Source organism: Temnothorax curvispinosus, unplaced genomic scaffold (genome assembly GCF_003070985.1).
Source record: "Temnothorax curvispinosus isolate PA1 unplaced genomic scaffold, ASM307098v1 QBEX01012529.1, whole genome shotgun sequence".
NCBI classification, from domain to species: domain Eukaryota; kingdom Metazoa; phylum Arthropoda; class Insecta; order Hymenoptera; family Formicidae; genus Temnothorax; species Temnothorax curvispinosus.
In genome coordinates, this window is record NW_020222309.1 from 177788 (window position 1) to 202426 (window position 24639).

At 36.6% G+C, this 24639-nt stretch overlaps 1 protein-coding gene across 1 annotated transcript in view; it reads left to right on the forward strand.

The window, feature by feature from the left end:
- The window catches only part of LOC112462577 (transmembrane and TPR repeat-containing protein 1-like), a 120446-nt gene extending 98990 nt beyond the window's left edge, over positions 1–21456 (forward strand). The window contains exons 11-15 of the mRNA XM_025028444.1: positions 7938–8078; positions 10835–11034; positions 11218–11353; positions 17775–17904; positions 19054–21456. Coding sequence (XP_024884212.1) covers positions 7938–8078; positions 10835–11034; positions 11218–11353; positions 17775–17904; positions 19054–19239 — 793 coding nt within the window. The 3' untranslated portion in view covers positions 19240–21456. The remainder of the gene's footprint in view (positions 1–7937; positions 8079–10834; positions 11035–11217; positions 11354–17774; positions 17905–19053) is intronic.
- Positions 21457–24639: the final 3183 nt, after the last annotated feature.

Here is a 24639-nt window from a genome sequence, read left to right on the forward strand (position 1 = left end):
ATTTCCTCCGTTTGTTTTGTACGCCAAATCATCGCATCGTTCGCTATTTTAGCCGACGCATAACGTGGCGTTGGATCGTAGATTGGCGAAAGACTGCCTTCCTCTCTTTTACCTCGTGCTCGAAATAACATTTTACGGTCGTATCGCCTAACGTGCGATTCCATAAAACTCCGCTCGAGAATAATGGCTCGATCCTCCTCGTACATCTCGCGTTTCCACCGTCTCGCTGCGTCCCGTTCATTGCCTGCAACATTCCGCTTTAGTTTTGATCCTCGCGCGACGAATTAGTTTTCGATCTGTCGTACGAAATTTCCCCGAGGAGATCCACGACGAAGTTTCTGCTCCCTCCGGAATATCGCGCCGAGTAAGTAATTTAAAGTAGCCTGAGATTGACCTGGTCCGTGCACGAGTAATAATTGAGCGTCACCGGAAGAACATAGAGTTCTCTTGAGGTATTCACTCCAAGGCCCCTAGTTCCCCATCTTTCTCTCTTTTTCTCTCTCTTTCTGTAGCGCTTATTGCATTTGTGGAAAGAATGGCGCGAGGTGTCTTGAGAATTATGACCGAAGGATAAAGCGAAAAGCGGTATGAAATGAGAAAGAAGAGGCGAGCATACTCGGTCGATGGAACGTCATAGAATCGAGGTAAGACGCGACTTTTCTGTTTGCTTTTCATTCGCCGGAAAAAGCAGACCGTATCGTGAAAACGCATTCCTTCGCTCTCTTTCATTCGTCTCTCTTTTCTCTCTTTCCGATTATTTTGGTACATAGTCACGTTACTCTCTCAACAGTCCGCTTTTTCCTTCTCTTGGTCAATAGCCACGAAACGCTAGAACTTCATGATTTAATTCTTGCTTTCTTTATATTAACAGATCTCTTTTATTGTATCAATTTTGCGTGTATCTTTGTGTGTGTAAAAACATAATCACTTTTTAACCTTTTAATCTTTTAATCTTCTGTTTTAATAATAATGTATGTGCGTGCACATCTATAATTAAAAATATATTCCTTTTGTATGAAAAAAGAACTTCGATTAAATTAATCATGCGAATAAATAAATCCTTCCAAATATTCTCACCTTTTAAACCTTAAAAAAATTTATTGTTTTACGTAGAAATAGAAGAAAGAACTTAGTTAAATAAGCAGTGTGGAAATTTGGCTGTCTGAAAAGTACATCAGCTTTAAAAATTTTCGGTTATAGTCGATATCATTATTTATGATTTGTGGCAAAACCAGCATCGCGATACGCGCCATTTTCAGATGATGCATTGTTGCTGGATCGTAGATACCGGCCGTGGATGAGATATATAAACCATCAGAATTTTACACGGACATTATACAGCCGTATATTTACGATAATGCATTATTTGATTGCAGTTTTACGACGCCGTGCTTTTACTATTATTCAGCCCAAAGCATAAAACCACGCTCAGTGTGTGCAGGTCCTGTATCTCGCAGTAAATCAAGTGCGAAGGAAATCCCTTGAATACGCTGATCCGTAATAAAAATTCTCGGGACAATCGCTCGTAGAAGGAAACATTCAGAAACGAGTCATGGCTATACGACGATGCTTTGCCTGAATAATATCGACAGTCTAACAGTAATTTACTGCGTATTGCTCCCCGAGTGTATTTTGCAAGAGCCATCCGCAATACAAAGCTATTCAATTAATACAAATGACTTTTTACACTCGGTTTACCTTTTTATCTAAATGAGAGCTCTCGCATTGACATTTAATCGTTTTATACTGATCTTCCATAACGTTAACGACTTTTTTTTTATATAAATGGAAAAATATAAATGGAAAATACTAGAGTTATTAAAAAGTTCATTGTGTATATTCATTGCACAGTATACTCATTAGTTCAAAGAGTAAAGCGGAACTCTCTTGCGCTCAGTACAAAAATAATGGAATAAAGCTACCATAATTCAGTTTGCATAAGACGCGGTTGCGTTGCGTAAGACTGTAATAGCTATACGAGAAACTTTGTATAGTTGTTTAGTAGCGTTCGCTGTATCCTAAGTATTGCGATTTTAATAATGCTCTACGGATGAAGCTCGTGCGTATTTATGATGTTCAGCTAAAATAGTAATATTATCTTAAGGCTCATAAAAGTATTCTATGCTCTTGACTGTGACTGTTATTACGTCATTATTATAGAGACTATTACGCAAAGTGTTATTGAAATGTCATATTATTACTTGTTTGACATATATGTATATTATATGTAATTATCTTGCTCGTGCGAAACTTAGCACTATCTATCAGATCGATCAAAACGTATTGAGCCAACGTGAAACGTTCATGTATACAATGAACCCGCAGTGTGGAGGGTGCTATGAAAAGGGAAGCCGTGCGGTCAATTTATCCACCAACGTTTCCGACGTACGAGCAATGCGAGCCTATAGTTTGCTCATCGATTCTTCGCAGTGCAACGATGTTCCGTCATTGTTTCACGTTCGCAAAAAGATATTTATAGCAATGCCCTAGCAACAGTTTAGAATTATACTACATTTATATTAATACATATTATTCAAGTTTTTCATGAAAAGTCATTAAAATAATTTTAAATAATATGAATCGTACACGGTGACAATCGACACATTTGTGATAAGTGGTAATAAATATTATCTTTAAAAATTGTTAATATTTATTTAAATATTTATATTTATTTAATTTTTATGGAATAGACAAAACGTGTTTTTAGTTGCAGTTTCGTATATGTAACAAAATTAGCAAACAAAAATCTGACATATAGAATATAGATATATACAATACGTTACCATCTAACTTCTTTATCTCACTTCTTCTTTTAATCTTCAAATCCAGCATCGTCACTGTCTTAACTTTACAATGCTTTGCCACCATAAAGCTAGTCTAGCGAAAATTACAACAAATCTTACTAGAATTAAACCATCTTAGATTAGCCGTCAAGCTTTCTTTTACGGGAAATACCAACGGTAAATTGCGATGCGACGACTTCGTTGAGCACGGTATTCGAATCTAAATTTAATTTATGGCGCCGATGCGCCTGAAATCACCGTTCCTCTGTTTGTTTCGCTTTTGAGTGAAAATGTTATAAAACTATTTTAAATTAATGTTTTGTAATATTACAGAGGTTGTAGATTTTTTTTTTCCCTTTTAATAAGCATTTTAATTTGTTATTTATTTGTTATTAAAAGAAATAATTACATGAGTCTATGTCGGAGAATACCTACTTTTTCACCTAACGAAATTTAAATATAATTGCCTTGTATGTACATAAGCATATAGAAAATATTGAATTATATTTTCTCCTAAAATAAATTAATTTTTAATTGTTTTTCTGTAGCAACGTTAAAATTAAACTTTATTATTTCTGTAATTATTTTTATCGGGTGATAATTAAGTTTGCGAAATTGTAGCAAATTTATGAAAAGTTTATCTTTTGTTTACGAAGATATTGATATTTCATACATTTGTCTTCTCTCTTTTATCGTATACTTTTTTGGTAGCAAAAAGAACTCCGTCATGTCAGACGTATTAAGGTATTCCTTTTATGACACCAAAAAGAATTAACTGATTTTTTGGTACGAGAGAGTTAAAATGCATATCTTTACGCCAGAAAAAAATTAAACCACATTACCGAACATATAAAGAAGAATTATGACTTTGAAAATTCGATATTTTATATGTGACGTTATCGAAAAAGTCTATTTTCTACATTTCAATGTAATAATTTGTTTATCTTAAGATTTAAGATATTAAATATTAACTGCGCTACATATTCGCTAAACTCTATACTTTCGATAGTGCCGATAAAAATACAGAGTCACCGAATATTTAAACAAAATATTTATGTTAAAAGTTGACTTGAAATGTGGTTTATAGATGAATATTTTTAATGGCGACTTTCAAGGAATTATTTGGCAACGCTGCAAGCTGTGCGCTCATGTCACACTTCAGTTCATCACGTACGGTTTATTATCAACTTTTATTTTCACAAATTGTCCCTTAGTTTTGCCCACATTACTCCTCACTTTGTTTCTTATCACTCATTATTATTATAAAATCTCTCTTTGATAAAAAGAAAATGTCACAATATTCTTTGATTAATTAAATTGACACTTACATTGACACTTTTGTTATCAACTTCACATTTTACAATCGGCGTTCTGAAAAGCGCAGCGTTGCCATATTGTTCTGACAGTAAAATTTACCGAAAAATAAAAAATTTCTAAATACACATAATATTTTCACTTTTTTTTTATAATTAAACATAATAATCAATTATAACTTGATTTTATATAAATTTAATGCAATATACAAGAGTTTGCTGAGGCCCTGCTTAAGCGCCTACAAAATACGCTCCTCCATGAAAGGAATACCTTAAATAAATGTTAGACAGTACTCTCTGTACAGTTCGTATACTTGGCAATTTCAACTTCCGGGAAATGATGCTGTATGGGAAGGCAGTCGGCGAGGAAGGATCTATCTGGGGAACATAGTCTACCACACTTTATCTCCTTCTTATAAATGAAACAGGTTATTTATTATCCAATAAAGAGACACTCCTGGCACGCGGCACCCCGCTGGGTACTTTACGGGGATGGCAACCCCTGACGTGTAAATATCGAGGTTTCTCTGCGTCCCTCTCCGGAGACCACTGTACGGCGTTCCATCTTTTACACTAGTTTTCGACAGCACATATTCCATGCGTCGCATGAGAGAATCTCGAGTTGGAAGGAAGAAAAGAAGTCCTTGGTGGCCAATTATTTTCCGATTAATTATTTTAACATTTTAATTTCACGATTCTGCTATCATCCAACAATTATGGTCCAATAAATTAGTGATTAATAACTTGCTATCCATTATGCAAGTTGTTTAGTAGCGTGCTGATATAGCTTGTTGAAAAATAAAAGTACTTAATCTTTTTATGGTATTATAAAAAGCAACATTTTATATGATACTTATGTACATGTATATATATGACAATTTCATTTGTACCTTACTTATTTTACTAGTAATTTATTCCACATTTTTTTATCCCGGACAAGTCACTTGTAATACAAGGTTTATATTAAATTTTTATTTTTTTATAAGTTTTGTACTGATCATATCTTCCGGATAGATTGCCAGAAGCGTACGTTTTTATGTGTGCGACACAAATGAAAAATTGTTGCGCAGCTAAGCCATTCGACAAAATGGCCTTCATTAAAACTTTGTACAGCTTTATGGAGGCGACTAGCCCGAGGTTGTTTTGCACGGGATAGTGAGCATGTTGTGTCGAGACCGGGCAACGAAGCGAGTTGATATAGCCTATGTAGATTATGAGATATGAAAATCCGGGATTATCAAACGCTTTGCCTGCCAAGCATGAAAGACGTGACAATTTAATCACATGCACTTCAAAAAGATTTGTAAAGCAACCCGCTACGCAAAGTATGTTCTCTTCAACTTTCTTCGAGCCATGATTTTCAAGGAAACACATCCAGTGACATATGCTCGCATTCTCGCACACACGCGAAAACTTTTAACGAAGTTTGCAAAACAGCTGATTGATTTTCTCTTAACTCGATCTCGAGTTAAGTTTATCTTCAGAAACGTGCGTCGCATCTCGAATGTCACTTCAGAGATGGACCGGAAAGAGCATGATAATAATTTCTTTCTCTCATTTTTTGACAGATAATTAAAATAGTAAAATTGATACGTAATTGGAGATACAAACAATGTAAATGGAGATGTAGATTAAAAGTTTTCTAGCTAATTTTAAAGCATTTGTTATCCATAGAAATAAAGAAAAATTCGACATATATTTCAACTGGAATAGAAAATTAAGTCAAGAGAAAATATGGAGATATTTTTACAAAATTTGAAATTTAAAAGAAAGTTATCGAGCGTGAAGAATAGTTCTCTCGCAGATTAATGACTGCGGTTCTTCGCAACCGTGTCATTCGGGACTTGCGCTTGAAGAACATGCAGATCATCTCCTTGGGAGTGATTTTTTTCGTTACGGATACTTCGCTCTTCTCACTTCCTAATTGATCCTATTAAAACGTCTTCCAAACAAGTTAGATCACGCACCGACGCTTTTCACGGGATATTCACTTTGGCTAAACGGCAACTTCCGTCAATTCTTCACGAAAGAATTCTCGTCGTATTCGACAGGACAATGCTTTTCACCGAGCCGTGCCGAGTTCTAGCAACTTCTGAATCCGTCGCGATCCTCCGAATTTTCTTGGAGGAAAGCATGCAAGTTCCCTACTACTCGGATAGACTTCCCCGTCGTTCTCCAATGCCTTGTATTCTCACTCCCCAGATACACTCTTAGTATTTTCACGGATTGTGACTTATCCTCGACGGAAGCAACGCATACCTTCTACGCAATCCTCTTTCCTGGAAGCAGAGAAGCCAAGGTACAAGGCATATCTGCATCTTAAGGCGGAAGGAATTCTGGAAAATTTGATAACTACAACCAAGATCGCGTCGTAGCTCACGACGAAAAATTTCCATCTCATCGATACTGTATCTCGATGAAGAATTTCGAGAAATAGCAAAATTATGTTTCACGCAATTTCCTATTGAATGTATCTTATCGAATTTTGTAAAGTATCATTCAAGAGCAATTACATCACCAAATTGACCAAAAATTAACATATAAAAATAGACTTTCGCCAAAAATATATATATGTATATAAAATTGACCGAATTATCTTTTTTTATCATGTTATCAGACTAGCGTTGGATTTCCTCCGTTGGATTTTTATCCGCTTTTCTCATTCCGCTGTGTAACTCTTACACGAATCCTATCTCCGTATTTTTCTTCGCCCTTAACGGTCCCTTACTGAGCTCTCAGAAGTAACCCCCTGCCGGTCCGTTATACCGCTACGAAACATCCAACCTTACATCTTGCTTGGTAGATATCTTCCTCCTCTAATATTTTCCGATACAGTTACATCTTGATGTTGAGCCAAAGTCGCGCGCAATATGTAATATATCCAATTTCTAGTTCTCTCTAGTCGATCCGATCAATTTCATTTAATGTCTCGCTATTAGAATATCTTAAAAGAGTACTTTTTGATCGTGATACATATTTATCTATATATACATATGAGAATATTTAAAAATCGAAGTTATATGTTTTAACGACAAATATTGGAAACCAATCTGACAATGAGAGCAAGAATCTGTATATTTAAACGTACTATAGTATTTTTCTGTAGAGATGTTTTTTTTAATTTTTTCCAATTTTAGGTAATTGAAAGAGCTAAAAGCACCTTGATTGAAATTTATTATAATATAAATTAACAAGATCTTTAATAATTGTAGCTATTAAACGAGAATGTTGACTAATTATCTGCCGGATAGTATTTCTAGCAAACATTTTAAAAATGCATTCGGTGACGATTCGTAGCCGGAAATACTATTCCATTAGAATGACGAACGCCATCAAAGGCTAATGGATTCGGCCAGGGGTAATTCCGATCCATTATCTCGCTTGTAGAGCCTCCGTCGCGCGGTCTGTTCAATTTATTCTTTTGTTTTCTTTCACGTTCTGTTTTTTTTTAGCCAGCTCACTCTTCTCTTCTACCATTCTTCTCCCTTGATTCTCCAATTGTTCGTGATCTATGATTCATTTAAGTAATTCCACACCGCGACCGGTTTGCATGGCTGCCGTAAAATCTTCAGTAATGTTTGAAATAACGGAGTAACAATTAATATTATGATAATTGTTACTCACGATATGATGAAGTAAGTAAATTAAAGATGTAGTCAGATTTTTGCAAAAGTAAAATTATTTTCAAGAAATATAAATCGTTATTATTTTCGGCCACATGATATTTTATGAGGATTAATGATATAATGTGAAAATGTATAATCGGGGATTAAATATTATAAAAGAATAACTTTGTAAATGGCATTTTCTCTAATCGATTGTGTAACTTTGTTTGTTCTAGGCTCTGGCCAGGGTACGCCAGTGCGCATAATAATCTTGGAACCCTCACGATAGATGATCAAGCGGAATATCATTTTCTAGCAGCTATTAACGCTCAACCTGGTCACGTAAATGCTCATTATAATCTCGGACGATTGTACAGGTCAGTGAATGATAAACATGTTCTCTCCGAGATGGAGTAACATCTCGAGTAACATTGCGGATTATCAATTACTAATATGATTAATCAATTGGTCTAGCCGTCGAAAAACTCATTGAATTGCATTATCCTCAATTAATTATTAGGAACCGTTGGTCGTTTTTACGCAATAAAAGCACCTCTCTATCTCCTAGTTCACCGTTATATCAACGAGTTATCGACCCAGCGCGAGCCGCGTTTCCGACAGTAAATTTAGCATGAGCTGTAATTCTGGTGGCATGGTTAAAATTAAAGTTTAATTAACGTCTTCCTACTTGATAAATTAAAATTTAATTAAGGGCTGAAATGGGACATACGCAGCCAGCCGATGCGTGCATGCAACAATTTTCCGTTTATTGTGCGTAAATCGTGAAAACAAGCGATCTCATTTATTTCTCTTCCTCTTTCTGTTGAGGAATTTTATTTGAAGCCTGCACATATCCGATGAAATATTTATGCAACGACTAATTAAATAATGGATTCCCCATTAAATCATGGGTTAGCTTTTATTTACATATATTGTATATTTTTTTAAATATCTTTCTTTTTTATCTTTGGTCACATAAACAACAAAAATCATGAAAACGTAAATTGTTTTTTTTTTCTATCAAGGGATCTCTTTTTGTCAGAAATATTATATATAACAAAAAAAAAACTTTTGATAAAGAGACTTATCTTATCCTTTATAATATATACTTCAATATTTAAGTTAATTCAATATTTTGTCATAATCATCAGCTAGTTAATACGACGGTTTTCGACGCAAATCTTATATAAACATAGCATATTAACGTAACATTTGTGTAATATAATATTATTATTACATATGAGAAATAACAATACGTTTTAGCTTAGTCCGTTTTTATTATAATTTTGATACAACGTAACGCGCGCGTATTTATGTTATGTAATTGGTTTTACATAATGTATATACATTAATGTATTTGCACATTGAATGAATTACACAATAGCTCAAATATGTAGAATGTGACGCTGCATGTAGGTATACACATATGTTACGCATGAGAAATCGTGCACATACGAGGTGCGCTATAATAAGGTGACTCTCTTTGAGACAGAGTGACTGTATGTGCGCGTAGACCATGAGGCGCACGTCTTTGTTCCGTTTCCGTTTTGATTACAGAGATGTGCATTATCATCGCGAATGTATTATTCATGTTATTCATGTTATTTATAAGAAAATGCAGACAAATACATAAAAATTTATATTACTCTTGAAAATGTCCGGGAGATTTCGCTTTATTTCTTTATTTTTATTTCTCAAATATCGTTAACGTGATATTATATTGTTGCGCCAGATGTCTCACTTCCGCGCACTCGCACACTCGCGCCGCGTTCGCGCACTTCCGAACTCGCGTTAAACATGGAGAATACGTTTTTAAGAAAGAACTCGTTTATTCAGTAGCTTTACAGAATCTACACGACACATCCGTTCGATTTCAAAGCTCGGAGACAAATCTCTTTCGCACTTGTTGATGAATAGCCGTCCGTTGCTAGGGAGTGCGCTACGCGACTTCTTCAGTCCGGATCTAGTCTCAGTTCGGGCGCAACAATATAGAACAATAGTTTCTAACTCTTTTTGTCTAGCGATCCGATAACGCATATCAAAAGAAGGAAAAAAAACTGAAAAGAATTAGAAACAAAAGAGCTAAAATACAATGTAATATAAACATACATGAAATTATGTATTTTAAAAATATAGCTTTATTGTGCGCACGAGCACTTATTTTTGTAAAGATTTACTTTTTTATTTCAAAACCTTTTGCACGTTGCAAAGATTAGCAAATATAATGGCATTGGGTATAATATATAAGATAAAGTAAAAGAACTTGCTTTTGAAATATTTTGAGTTAACTTAAGATATATCCTACGTATATTTATCTAGACGGATGTGAGTTCACAGAAATGCTCTATCAACGATTAATATTTTTCCTTCCCGTCAGATTAAAACGTCGATATAGAGCGATATTGGTAAAAAGCATCGCTCAAGCTATGGGCGTAAACAGTAAAAACGGCATTGTCGATCGGCATTATTGGCGTCGCCATTCTCTGACAATTACCGAGTCTTTTGTCGGGCGTAAAGTCGATTACATGAAAGCGCACGACTATAATTCAACCGGACGCGTTCGCGAAATTGCCGTTCAATTTGTACGGGAACGCGGAACCTTGTCCGCTAGGTCTTTTCAACGCTGGGCCTTTTTCAGCCTACCAACCTACTTTAAAATATCTAGCATTTTCATCGAACGATAAAGCAATCCAAGCAAGAATTAAATATCCATGATATGAGTGAAACATATTGGCCATACGGAATCGCTATTGAGTGATGATTAAATAATATTACTTGACCAATATGTATGGAATTTATAATTGACGCTAATTAGAATTCAATTGCTCGTTACTAGTTAAGAATAATAAATGATAATCTTCCAATTGTGTTACATCACTTCACTCGTTTATTATGTTCCATGTTCTGACTACCGTTCATGTGTCTAATACACTAGAAATGGCGGTGCAATCTGTACAAAGATATCACTTATTTGGTTCTATATGTATAGGAAACAATTATAAATCCATTAAAAAAGAATCAAATTGGTTAAATATGTAATTTGTGTATTGAAAGTTGCCTATATTACAACATATACTAATTTTTGTGATGTCTATATATAAAATATTTCACGTTTGTAAACTTTTGCTTTTAGAAGAACAAATCGAACTGAACAGTGCATCGAGATGCTAAGAAGATGCGTGTCGTTGGATCCGACATATGCGCCGGCATTTAGAGTTCTAGCGAGAATCGCTACCGGTCCTGCAACAGGCGAGCTCCTGAGGCACGTAATTCACCTTCAGCCACGAAACCCGGACGCTCTCGCTGAGTATGCTTACTGGTTGTACAAGAATGGTGAGTTGCCGCTAAATGAAATAAACTCAGAATAGCAAGTAGATCTTCAAATATCGGATAGGAGAAGCACTACTTGTCGGTGAAAATAGAACAAACTCGTCGGCGTTACCAGTTACGAAGCAGTCCGCATGATCGCGATCCTAAATTTACACTCGCGGCAAACTTGCTTCGTGTCTCTTTCAGGCAAATGGTTGCCCTCGCTCCACTACTATTTCAAAGCGATGGAGATCTTCCCGTCGCACAAACCATCGCTTATTGGTACGCTCAGGATTTTGAGGTTGCGAGGTCAGTGGTCCAGAGTACACCAGCTCATCATCAGGTGAGCATTTGCATTGTATGTGCATGTGTATGCATCGCTGAACATATAAAGTTACCGTTGCGAACTGGGAAATGGTCGAAACTTTCCCAGAAAAACCATACTCTCTAAGATTATCATATAAGAATAGCATCACGTGCTGTTTTCGTCTAATCATTCGCGCAAAAACGAACAAACGGAAGCGTCGTATCAAACCCATTTCCCCGGATTACTTAAAATAGCATCAAATCTACATTCCGGAGAATATCGCCGCAGCTTGGATTGCACAACGTATAATGTCCGAATTCGTAATTTCCTCGACACCAGCGCGAGATCGTGTACAAACACCGGGCTCTTCCGCGTGTTACGAATTCCGTGCATGCGGGGAAGCGTGGCTTCGTCGCGCGGAAATCCTTTCAATTTCAGATGGGCTTTGCAGCGCTGCGAATCGAGCGGCGGCGGGCTTATTCGCGCGGCAAGTACTCGGTACGTTAGCGCGCACGTCAATTCGCAATCAATGGACGAATTCAATTTTTTCCGTCGATCTCTTCGGGCTCGATCTTCGTTCCGCCCGGGTTGATTAAAAATTCCACACGATTTTCGTATTTCACGCGAAATATATCAAAGAATAAAATAAAAAAATTAAAAAAAAAATAACGAAAAAAAAAAGAAAAATGACAACAGATTCGATACTGCCTCGCGAGTTGATGCGATCGTCCTGTCTCAACGGCCGAGTTTGCTATCGGCCGTTTACGTACGCGGCACATCTACGTACACACGTAGATTATACGATAACGGGCGCGCAAGCGGCTGGCCCCCGTGTTTTCGCTGCGACTGCCGTCACCCCGTCGCCCATTTTTCCACCCTCGCACTGTAATCCTCCCGCGTCCCGCTGTGTGTGCAAATAGCGCCTATAAAACACGCACGGTAAATTTGCCAGCGACGATTCGCGCTGTTTTTGTAGGTGGTGTTCTCTCTCTCTCCCTCCCTCCCTCTCTCTCTTCCTCTCTCTCTTTCCTCCCTCTCTCCTTCTCCCCTCTCTCTCTCTTCTCTCTTTCATTCTCTGTTTCGACGGGCTTGCCAACAACGAAGAGCCGCGACGGTGAGCGGCGAATCGTCGCCCGAACGTATACGAATTTTGCAGAGCCAGAGAGATAGGCACGTAGGCGTGGCTCGGGGGATATAGGAGCAACGGGGCGAAAGAGGTTAAATTTTGGAGAAACAACGCTTGGGAAGAGGCGCCGGCGGACAGGCGGTCGAGCAGCGCACCATTCTCTCTCTTTTCCTCTCTGTGTTGCTACCACACGCGAAATTTCAATATGCATCGTTTGACAGATGTGGCGCATCGCTCAGATTTTAAATGCAAATATAAATCTGCCCGCAGTTCGTAACAGATTGGTGGGGTAAAGTATATAGTCGTGTATAGTGACTGAAGGAAAATAGAAAGAGACTTATTAGACTATCCACTTTATTTTATACGAGATTCAGCTAATTGTTACTTTATACGAAATCTACGTAAATATGCAATAACAGCTAATTACTTTGCTACGTGTTGTATTTATATTTATGTAAATTTTGCACAATGAGTTAGATTTTTTACATATAGACTTGCCAATGTCAATAATGAAAATAACGTAATTATAATAGTTTAAAAAATAATTTAAAAAAGAATTTTAACATTAAAATAATATAATTTCAATGTAATTTCAATATAATTTCTTTATACAGGAATAGAATCATATTACATTTAATTAAGATCCTTATAGTTTGCGTTATTTTAGAGAAAAGAACAACTTACTATATATTTCTATTTGTAAATGTATATATATATATATATATATATATATATATATATATATATATAACTATCATAAATTAATGAGTTATATTTTATCACAGCATTGATTAATTCACCATGCATATCATGGGCATACGTGTGTCTTTATTATTCCCAATAAATATATGAAATATACACTAATTGTAAGAGAAACATGAAATTCACGTTTGCTATTCGATGGTGCATTCAATCGCGACGATACAAGTCTGCAATTATACGAAAATTACAGCATTTGGAATATTCTTGTCTATCAGTAAACATGCGAGACAAAGTTTGAAAGGTATTGTTCAATTCGACGCGACACCCGCAAACGGTAGTACAGCGACCTTGTTTAATTATATTATTTCGAATTGCATTGTCGCGTCAACGGAAAACGTGCCGCGAACTTTTTATAGCGCGAGGGTGCTTCACGTTTCATTTATTTAAAGCCAAGCCGAAGCAAAGTCCCAATATTTCCGCTTTCCATTCCGTACGCGATGGTCGGATTAATTTCTCATAAATCGCCTGCGGTTTTCGTTGATTGGGTCACGGTTTCATTTGTGCCTCGCTCCGGGACACGCCGTTTCCGATCTGAAGTAATTAAGTGTCGCGATCGGCACGTAGTTCGATATCGAATATCTCGTCCGCTTTTATGGACGTACAATATGATATTGACATTGTCGAGGAAACCACCGACTGAACGTGTGACATATTACGATACTATTTTGGGAAAGTTGCGCTCTCTCTCTCTCTCTCTCTCTCTTTCTCTGAAGTAGAAATAAATGATAATATATCTTTTATACTTCATGTAAGTCTTGTAAATTTTTTAAATATACTTATTAGATAGGTGAACAGTTGATCACATACATACAAATACTTATACAGTAAAAGATATTTAAATGCAGATATTTTTTAGCCGTAGAATTATAAAATACTAAAATTTTTTCAGATAGCACACGCTCTTTTCATTTATATAGAACATAATATTTTGTTTCATTTTAATAAAATTATTTGCAAAAATTAAATTAATTAATTTTATGTAGTAAAACGTGCAAAATATAATAAAAGTTATATAATTTTCATACAATTTATGGCAAAAGTAAGATTGAAAAAATGCTATATCTTGGTTTTTATGAAATATGCTATATTTTGTTCGATAAGTCATCGAGATGGACCATAGTTTCCTACAGAGATAAAATCTCATAGTCTGCGGACGCAATTTTCTCAGCCATTGACGAAGGTCTTTCCACTACATTGTCGTTAACAATAGAGTTATGCTTCATGGAGTGTTCGTGCTTAGGGTGAATATTATAGAAAATATGAAGAATGGATCGATTGGATGCTTATAATAGGTTTTTTTTTTGGTGCCATGTTTTTGTTCACTTGTTATGACAAAGTCTTTTTATGAAAGATATGTATTTAAATTTATATTTAAATTTATTCATATATGAATATATTTAATTATTCTTACAGCTAATAAATTTATAACGCTTTATGTTAATTTGATAATGAGATAAACATTTTATTTGCACGCAAAAATCATTTTAGCGGTAACTTGTAAATAAATGTATGAAAACGGATATATTCAACACCTTATAATTTTATATTAATCATTTATTTTATGTGAAATCAGTAGCTTTTTATAGTCAAATTAACAGCAGCAAATACAATTAAAATCATATCCGTTAATCAATAGAGAGGGATCCACAGCTATAATTGCTGAAAATATCGCCAATTATTGTCGTGTTTTAGAAGCGCATATAGGTATCGCATTTTCTCCATGAGTGTGCTAAAATCGTTTGATCATCGCATGTGAAATCGCTCGGTATAAATGTTTTCTGTCCAATGCGTTTCCATTTCATTTAAAGAATTGTACAAATGTCCAATTTTCGAACTATTTGGTTAAATGACTGTAAAATGCAAAGTCACGTTCAGTGACCGTCAAAAGTATATATTCGTATGAAAATAATTTTGGAACATAATCTCATTTATTGTTTAAATTTACTTATTTGCCTATGCCGATTCAAATAATTTGAAAATCAAAGCGTGGTGTGCGCGTCGAGATAAATATTTATTGGCTCATTAATTATTATCGTGCAAAGATTATAAAAGCGAAGTTATTTTATAATTGTAACTCTTGCTAAAACAAAATGAATATTTCCCAGCGTGCAGGCGAATCGTTTAACAATAAAATAACATCTAGAACAAAGATTAACACGTGAAAGTTAATCGAATGGCTAGCTACAGTGGAAATTCGTCGAGCTGTCTCTCCCTCGTATTCGTTTATCCTTATCAGACATATAAATTTAAAGAAAAGCTACTGTACAGGATAATGCCACAGGCACTCTGTAACGTCATCGCCCTTGCGTTAAAGTGCTCAACGAACTGATAAATCGAGAATTTACCGACGCTACTTGTATTCTCGTAGTCCGATCGATGAAACGTAACGTGTTCATTCGCGCAAATATTTCTTTTTTTTTTTTTTTTTTAAAGTTTTACTCATGATAAACGCGGGCAAGTGATGGTTCGTGTCGCCAACTCTGCCGGCGATCGCGAACCACAACGATGCATCGTTATGGTCGTGACGAACAGCCTATGGTCGCGATCTCATGCAACTTGTAACAACAGTTTGAATGCGAGAAAGAAATGCGCGTATGCGGCAATAATTTTGGATAAACCTTCGCCGCGCTATCGTTTGCGCGAGGCAGGATGCGATATTACACCGGGGCGCGTTCCGACTCGCGCGCGACCACTCCCGCAGCCGACACGGTCTGTATCTTTCGCTGTAAATAGCGATTTTATAATTCATGGAACGCCGTGTTTCATCCGGTCTATCGGTGAACCACCGAACGGCCGATATGACCAGTGGTAGCCGCGCGTTACCACTTCGTTACAACCACCGTCGAGTTAGAGTTTATTTCACACGAATGTCCATCCGAGATAGAGGGCTCGCGGTTGGCTTTAACAATACTCACCGCAAAACTTTAATTCTGCAAAACTTTAATCTCTAAAGCCTCTAGCAAAATCATAAGTAGTATTTGCGCAGCGGTATTCACTTTTGTTCATAGGGAGAAACATAAGGTGTTATATATATATTTCAGTATCGAAGTATAGTATCGAAAATATAGTATAGTATAGTATAGTATCGAAAAAATGGATTTACTAAAATTGTACTGATTTCAATGTTTCCTAAAAAAAAAGTTAACAATGATACCGTAGTTTTTTGAATTTTTTTCAATACACTTTTTTAACTACCGTTTTTATTTTGATATTATTTAGACTGAATTGATCACATTGCTGTAACTCGATGTTGCAGTAACATGACTATCTCCCAGTAGGGGACATACGATCGATCACAAGCGATTTCAAACTGACCCGATGTGCTCGGAGACACGTGAGATTGCTAAGTCACGTTGCGATTACAGTCGGTTCAGACCAGGCGGACGTCAACGTTGTCGCTGGCGCGGGTCGATATCAGCATTGATACTGCTGGATGAGGGGTGAAGCTATTCGATATACATAGGCACGTGTTCGATTAACCGGTACGAAAACGCTGGTATTGTCAATGCTTCGAACCTGCTCTAACTGCGTCCGCGTAAATGTTACGGCCTTGATAACGATCAGAATTATTCGGGTGACTGAATGTGCAACTGGGACAATATAGCGTTCACTTTGACATCACAAGATTCATTCGCTTGCGAGAGAAAGCTGTTATTGAGTTACAATTATACGATATTATGTCTATGACGCACGACGCGTTGAAGCTATATTTTTCTGCATTACCATGAGTAATAATCCGTAATATTTGCAGCGCGATTGGATTTCGTCATACAAAAAATATATAGATCTCACACGGGCTTTTTCAGATAGAACCTTTAAATTGATAATATTTCGATAGCGATCCGAACATAACAAGTTGCAGCTTGACCAATTAAGTTAATGCATATTATTAATTTTAATTATTTTTTCAGTGAGCAATCATAATAAAAAGTAAACGTCTTAAGATAAAAAAATAAAATGGAACAAAAATTATATTATATAAATATATTACCCAGAGACTACGGAGTGGAAAATGTAGTCAAATTTACGAGTCAAGTATAATATGTGGTTATATACGATCGTGAATCTTTGTAACATTTTCGTCTATCAACTTTCCCTTTTTTACGCCTCGTAAATATCACGCTCGGGCGTGAATGGGAAGATCACGAACAAACTTAGAGCGCAAGTGACGCGTAAAAAAGGGTATGTCACTTACGAATTTATTTTATGGAGGGTGCGAACGTGTGTATGTTGAATAATGACATCGGCACTACATCAGTGCGAAAATGGATACTGAGGAATCTAAAATACGCGAAGCGAGAGAAAGACTTAATTTAAGGAGGAAATAAAATAAATCTTTATTCTCTCCAGCAATTATCGATTATTTCTATTATATATATATATATATATATATATATATATATATATGTATAAGAGAGGAATCTCTGAAAAGAACGTGCGCTTCTTGCCTACGAAAGTATTTCACAACTTGCTATGCAACATATAATTTTACACAGGCTATGAAAGCAAACGAATATGAGTTATGTGGCATGCTAACAATGTGGAATTTTATTTTCCTCTTTGTTACAGGTGGCATTTAATGTTACGAGCGAAACGAGGAGGCTTCATCTATCGCGGGGATTTGTATATTCGTGCGTGGGAGTTACAAAGCGAGTCTCGTCAAAGGACTCATCAACATCAACGGAATCTCTGTATATCGGTTAGTAGTTTTGGCTGTACGAGCATCGCGTGTATAATGGCAAAGTTTTGTGGATTTAGGTTCGCCGTTTCTCTTCCTGCCATCGGCTGTCTTCGTGCAATAAACCATTGTCTATTTATCAAAGTGGATAATCTTAAAAGTTATTATTAGCACGATATGTTGTGCGATTCTGATTTTTCCCGCGACTGTTTCTTTATATAGTTTCCACATTGGGAAGCTGATTAAGATTCTTTGGTCACGTCGTATCGTCATAATTCTAATTAAATGGTAGTCCCGTTTAGTCTCTTTCCCTCCGTCTTTCGTCATTCCGGTCTCATTTGAACTTACAATTAGTTTCCTTGAACACGACTTTGTCCCACTCATTAAAGATTTAAGTACTTGCACATTTAGCCACACATTATCCTCTTACCATTTTGTCTGGATTAAGTCGTTTTTGTGATTATCACGTGCACACTGGCGCTATTCGTAAATCTACCCTGCTAGAACATTTATAAAGCAGCTTCAGAAATAATTGAATATTTTTCTGAAGTTACGCAAAGAGAAAAATACAGCCCTTTTTCTTCTTTGTTCAACGAACTTATATGTGTCAAGAGGTATGCAAATAGACACATACTTTTAAAATTTGATCATACATAAATCATACATCAAAACCAACTATAAATCATAGTGGCATAATAGAATTTAAATTATTTGTATGAGACATTACGCGCAAAAGTAATGTCTGTCACTCTGTCATAACTGAAAGCATGACGTGCATATTATAGTAAGTAAAAGCCAAAGCTACATAATTCTGAAGTTGCATTTAGCTCAACTAGAGACTTTCGTGTTTACACTGATATTCAGCATTATTCTCAGCGATATTTAAAAGCGATGGTATTAATTAACTAATGCACTATATCATTACCGTATACTATTTAACTCTTTTGTAGCTACATAATAATCTTCACATGTAATAATCATTTAATACCGCGTTAATTTCGTATGTCGCATGTGATAATGCTCGTCGAAGAGCACTTCGCATTCGTCACAATCGTAGAGCGAGTTAGCATTTAGCACGCGCAGGAGTTGCCCACCGTCCGTGTGCATACGTCGCGTAAATCACGGAGAGATAGCAAATTTCGCTGGAGCATCGGCAATTGTCTGTTGTAGGAGAACGGATGTTCGAGGCCGCGCGTGGCCAGCGTGTCGGTGCAACTCGAACAAGACAGCAACAAGTCGGAACAGCTGCAGCGGGCGCCGCGTTGTAACGTGCGCGCTTGCAGACAGCCAAGAAAAGGGAAGGCGCGTGTGACCGCGCCCACCCTGCTCGTGCAGAATTTTCTGGAGACGCTTTAGTCCGCCCCGATCGGGGATCGGGTCTACCTCCTACTCGTTCGCCAGCTGAAAACGGGCCGTGGGAGATGAAGAGAGAAGCGCGATACTCCGATCGCGTAGCAGCCTCGTCCGACGATCGTCAGCGACGAAGAGAGTCCTATTATAGTGGAATGCCTGAATATTTTTCGTATGCCGTGTTTGTGTGCTATTTGGGACCGCAAGCCCGACCTGTCACCGGATTAATCACGATAACGAGATGAAAGAAGGTACGCATATATCGTTATCGTTTATATGTGTGTCCTCGCGTTCTTCGTGGCATCCTGTTTATTCTGTCGATCGGACAGCGACGATGCGAGTCGCGATCTCTTCGAAAATAAAGTCGCTAATGAAAAAAAAAAGCAAAGAAAAAAAAAACAGATGCCTGTACCGTAGATAATTTTGGCTTCGAATGTGGATGAAAACATTCTGAAATCATTCACGCCAGGACAAATGACAATGTTGCGCTAAATGGTGAGAATCGAATGCTATAAGAATTAAATTCCTTGAAAATTATTTTGTCACTTTTAAATTCATCATAAGAATACTTAACGAGAGAGGACCAAGGGAGATTCGAGCGATTAACTGTGCGCGACAAACGATTATACAAAGTTTCTCGCGTATTGATTAAACACATAATCAGATATGACATAAAACCGTGTGCGTTCAAGCGTGTATAACTACTTATACTTTTGAAACGTGATAATTGTAATTGGTAACATAGTCACATGTAGTATGACGTGTTTCTATAAATATTTGCTGTATCTCGTGTGTGCTTTCAACGTTTTTACGATGTCCGTTTTGATGAAACGATAAAGTCTCCATTGTACATGTAATACCAGAAATACAAAGTGTTTCAACAAACAATATATCGTAATAAAAATTGAGGATTACATTCGTGAAAAATATCTCGAGAGAGTTTTGGTGGGCAGTTTAGCAAAACTATAGTCGTCTCAAAAATACTTGATACGAATGGATATCATAATATTAAAAATAAATCGATCTTCTTGTTAAAGAGTCTATACTTATGAACATTCATAATTTTCATTACCAACGAATACATGCGCACACACATACACATATACAGACTCATTCATTGAAATATTATATAGGTACATTTTATATCTTTCTTTTTGTCATTTGTACGTCGAGGCTGGAAGCTCGAACACGAAAAATAAAATCATGGTGTCGAATTTTATCTTTTTGATGATAATGACAATAGCACAGTGCATAAGATGAGAATACGTATATACTTTTCGGATTCTTTCTCGGATCATACTTTGTGTTCCTCTCTCGTAGATACGCAATTTTACGCACGTAAATACACGGTGCCAATACTAGGGTAATGAATGTGCCACTAATTTGTGGCGTTTGGTATGGCTTTTGTATGAAAATTAAAGAAACAAATAATTTTAAAGAAATACATTCTTCGATGAGCTTGGTATGGCAATGTTCTATTGCAAGTATATCGTAAAGAAAACTTTTATGAAAGTTTTTCTTTTCAACGTTTATGAATTTATTACATAAAAGAGATTAATTAAGTAGTATTTCACACGGATTAGATATTGAAATATCAAAATTATGTTATTTTGTTCACTGTAATATTAAATTGCTAACGAGTTATTTAAGTTAAATAAAATATTGCTGGGAACATTTAGAATAGAATCGATTCTTTTGCGATTAATAATTCATCATATAACTGTTTAGCGAAATAAATAAAATATAACTTGTTTATATATATACATAATGTGTTGGATTCTAATTATTTGTATGTCCCTTTACGAATACTTGTAAAACATTGTCAAAACTTAATAGAAGACCAATGTATATACCTGTATACAGAAAAGAAATGTTACATCGAAAGTTTTGTCGATGCTTATTAAACTTCTCTACTATAAATTACTGTCATGTAATATCGTTATAACGAACGAGTAAATAAATTTTGGCCATCCGGTTACAACGGCCTGTGGTACTTTGCAGAACACTGCGGATAGTGGGAAAAATGCAACGAAACGAGAATAAGATCTAAACTATAATGGTATATGGAAATGGTAATGCATATGTATGAAGTTACATTTTCAGTTGCTATATCTTTCTGTCTACGACTCTTGTTTGCTATTCGCAGCTCGAATATCTTTATTTCAATATTTTGTTTTAACGTAATAAACATTAAATAGAATACCTATAAATTTCTTCGATTAATTAATTTATATTTAATAATATCAATTACAACATATAAACTATACTTAATATTTTTTAATTTTATGTAAATGAGAATATAAATTCAGTTATACATATATATTACCCTATATTAACAATCAATTAAATTGGAAAGAATTTAGTTAATAAACACAACAGCATAATATATAAATTATACGTTAATCGGCCAGCGTCAATCAGAGTTGCATCAATTTTGCGCAAGCATAATACTATCATTACAACTAAGAAATGAGGAATCAAGCTTTTTCCTCATAGGCACCGTACGGATGAGAAGCTATTAAAATAAGAGGTCATAGGAGAGTTGCTCATTAGCTAAGGTAAGAAATAAAATATTTGGAGGCTAATACATTTAATACAAGGTATGGAAGTGAACTGAGTATTCTATTTTTCGTACGTTTAAGCCTTAGGCATTTCTCCAATTTTAACGGAAAATAAGCATTTAGCACCACTGGATTTCATTATGAATTCAATGAGATAGCGTAGTTGCATATATAAAAATTACATTACCCGTGACAGATACGTCTATTCTGCTATATTAGTGAAGACAATTTTGTGATATTATGTAATGGTAATTAAACGAAAAAGTCCGCGACAGTTAAAAATAATTTGCAATTCATATAACTGCAGGAATTGAGGCCCGTACTTTTCATGTAAATTTTAGCGAATATAATTCAATTATTCAATATATATTACGATATATTTTGTTTTTATCGTAGCAATCGTTCTCTTATCAGGACGTTTGGCCGATCGACAAATCCAACAGCCAATTGGCGTTATCATTATACGAACGAAACTAACGGGTGGAATGTTTTGTAAAATGATTAGCATTATCGATCCGTTTAATACGACAGACGAAAGCAAGAACGTTTAAAAAAAGAAAGATACAAAATTGGAAAACTCGCGGTATTGAAGTGTGGAAGTTCGGGTATCAGAAATTGAACGTGGGGCCGTGTATAATTAGCCGCAATTTGATTAGTCTAGGTTACTACTTGATAGACCAGTTTGTATATCTAATTATGATACGTTATTACTCATACTCATTGTGAATAATACAGCAATTATAAATTATCATAATAAAGTGTATGTTTATATACATATACCCACGTGTGTTTGATTTATGTGCTGGTATCCGACAATATTGGCGATTCCAGACTATACCTATACCTAATCAATTATCCAGTTTTCCCCCGTTTAATTATGGTCGTCCGGCCAAAATTGCGGTCTCGTCGACCAAGCTACGGCAAATTTACAGATCGCCCTTCCTCCCACGGCAAGAATAGGTCGACAAACTTTAGCCGGAACTAACATGATAGCGCGGCCATAATTTTCATTAAGTGCGTTAATGTGTATTTGTTATTGCAATCGCAATAATGTATCGCAATTACGGTTGTACGTTTACCGAACAGATCGTTTATTTAGTATCGTTAACGCGGTGTATTTGCTTAAATTGAGAGAATCATATAAAATTGCATTCATTTCTACGCCGTGTAAATATTTCAATTTAAACGAATTGCGTTCGACATGTATCATTTGAATAAATTTTTTGTTTTAGTAATAAATTTACGCACACAGACACTCTCCCCTGTACCAGCGAAACGGCCGAAATAAATAATCGTACGCGATCCTTTTCATTTTGTGGACGAATAATACATGCACGCGCGCATAGCCGGCACACACCTGAGCAAATCTACCAAGCCGCGCGCAGGTGGTTTTGAAGAGTCGCTGGCATTATGTTCGGCTCACAATGAGCGCGTACTAACACTTACACTCTATAGTCGGCAACGCCTGGAAATAATGGAGCCCGCCGCAATGCAGAATTTCGGTGCCCCGGTAAGTATCGTGTAATTTTAACGGTAATTGCCGGCGGTTTAAGCGCACCACAATTGAAATAACCCTTATGCCGCCACTATCATAGAATGTCGACATAAGGATTGTGCGAGTAAAAATAAAAATTTTGAATTTTGCACCATTACATCGTTAGGCTATTTTTATCTTATCTGCGCTTTGTCATTTAACCGAAAAACGTTATTTACATAGTAACAACTTTTTGAACTATCAAGACGATTTTCTTACGTCGTGAAACTTTCTTACGCGACCTCGGTCTCGGGGATTTTCTAAAAAGGGTTGCATGCCGTATTTCAGTCACGTAGAACTAGTAAATTGCTTCTCGCTACGATCTTTGAACTTGTGCAAAATTCTTCTTTTATCATAACGTTCTTTCGTACCATTAAAAGCGCTAGAGAAGCAAGCACCGATTCTATGGTCAGCGACAGCCATTCCTTTTCTATAGCTTAAGTTCACTCGATTGACTTTTACGGCTCTATATCTATGTTTCCGTAACAAGAAAGCGAAAGCATTTATAGATGCATTTGGCGTGCCCCGAGTCGTGCGGTTTGATTTACATTGTGCGCGAAAGTCGGCTATCACGTTTTGGATAGGCGGATTTGCCGATAATGGCAGATGGATCTGCATGATCCGGGAACCAACGTGGGAATACGAATCCGGACATTATCCTGGCGCATCGTGACGGTTCGCTAACATAGAACGGATGCATGTACGTCCCGCTGCATCGAGTGCAGCTACGTGATCCGTATTCGCTCAACGTTCCCGAGATACGAAGGTCACGCCTTCCTCGTGCCTAATGACCCTTAACCTTTCCCCTGGGATCTTTTAAAACGTTGACGTGTGACACCTAAACGGTATGCATATGCGACCGACAGCTAACATCGTGAGATCCGACTTGCGTATTATTATGAAAGACAATAGCCGTCGGCTGAGTATAGAGGAATGGCGTTCCAATGTCGGATATTATAATCTCAATTCATCCCCCTGTATACGCGCCGACCATTAACATCATCGATACGCCGAGATCACCGACGAACCTGATTAAATCATTTTCCATGTACGCTCGCATTATTTACGCGCGGGCTCGCGCAAAATCCTTGACCAACTATGCCGCGTCGATCTATTATCTTCGTGTAAAGCGGATTTACGTACGAATACAATCGGTCGGTTAAATTAACGACCCCCGTACTTTCCATCCCGCCGCATGCATAGCCATGATGCATCGTCGTTACGATAAAACTCTCCTGGGAGGCGTGCACGAGCGCCCGGGATAAAGCGGCGCGATATTAAATCGCGACCCGCGTCCGGGCGCTTATTTTT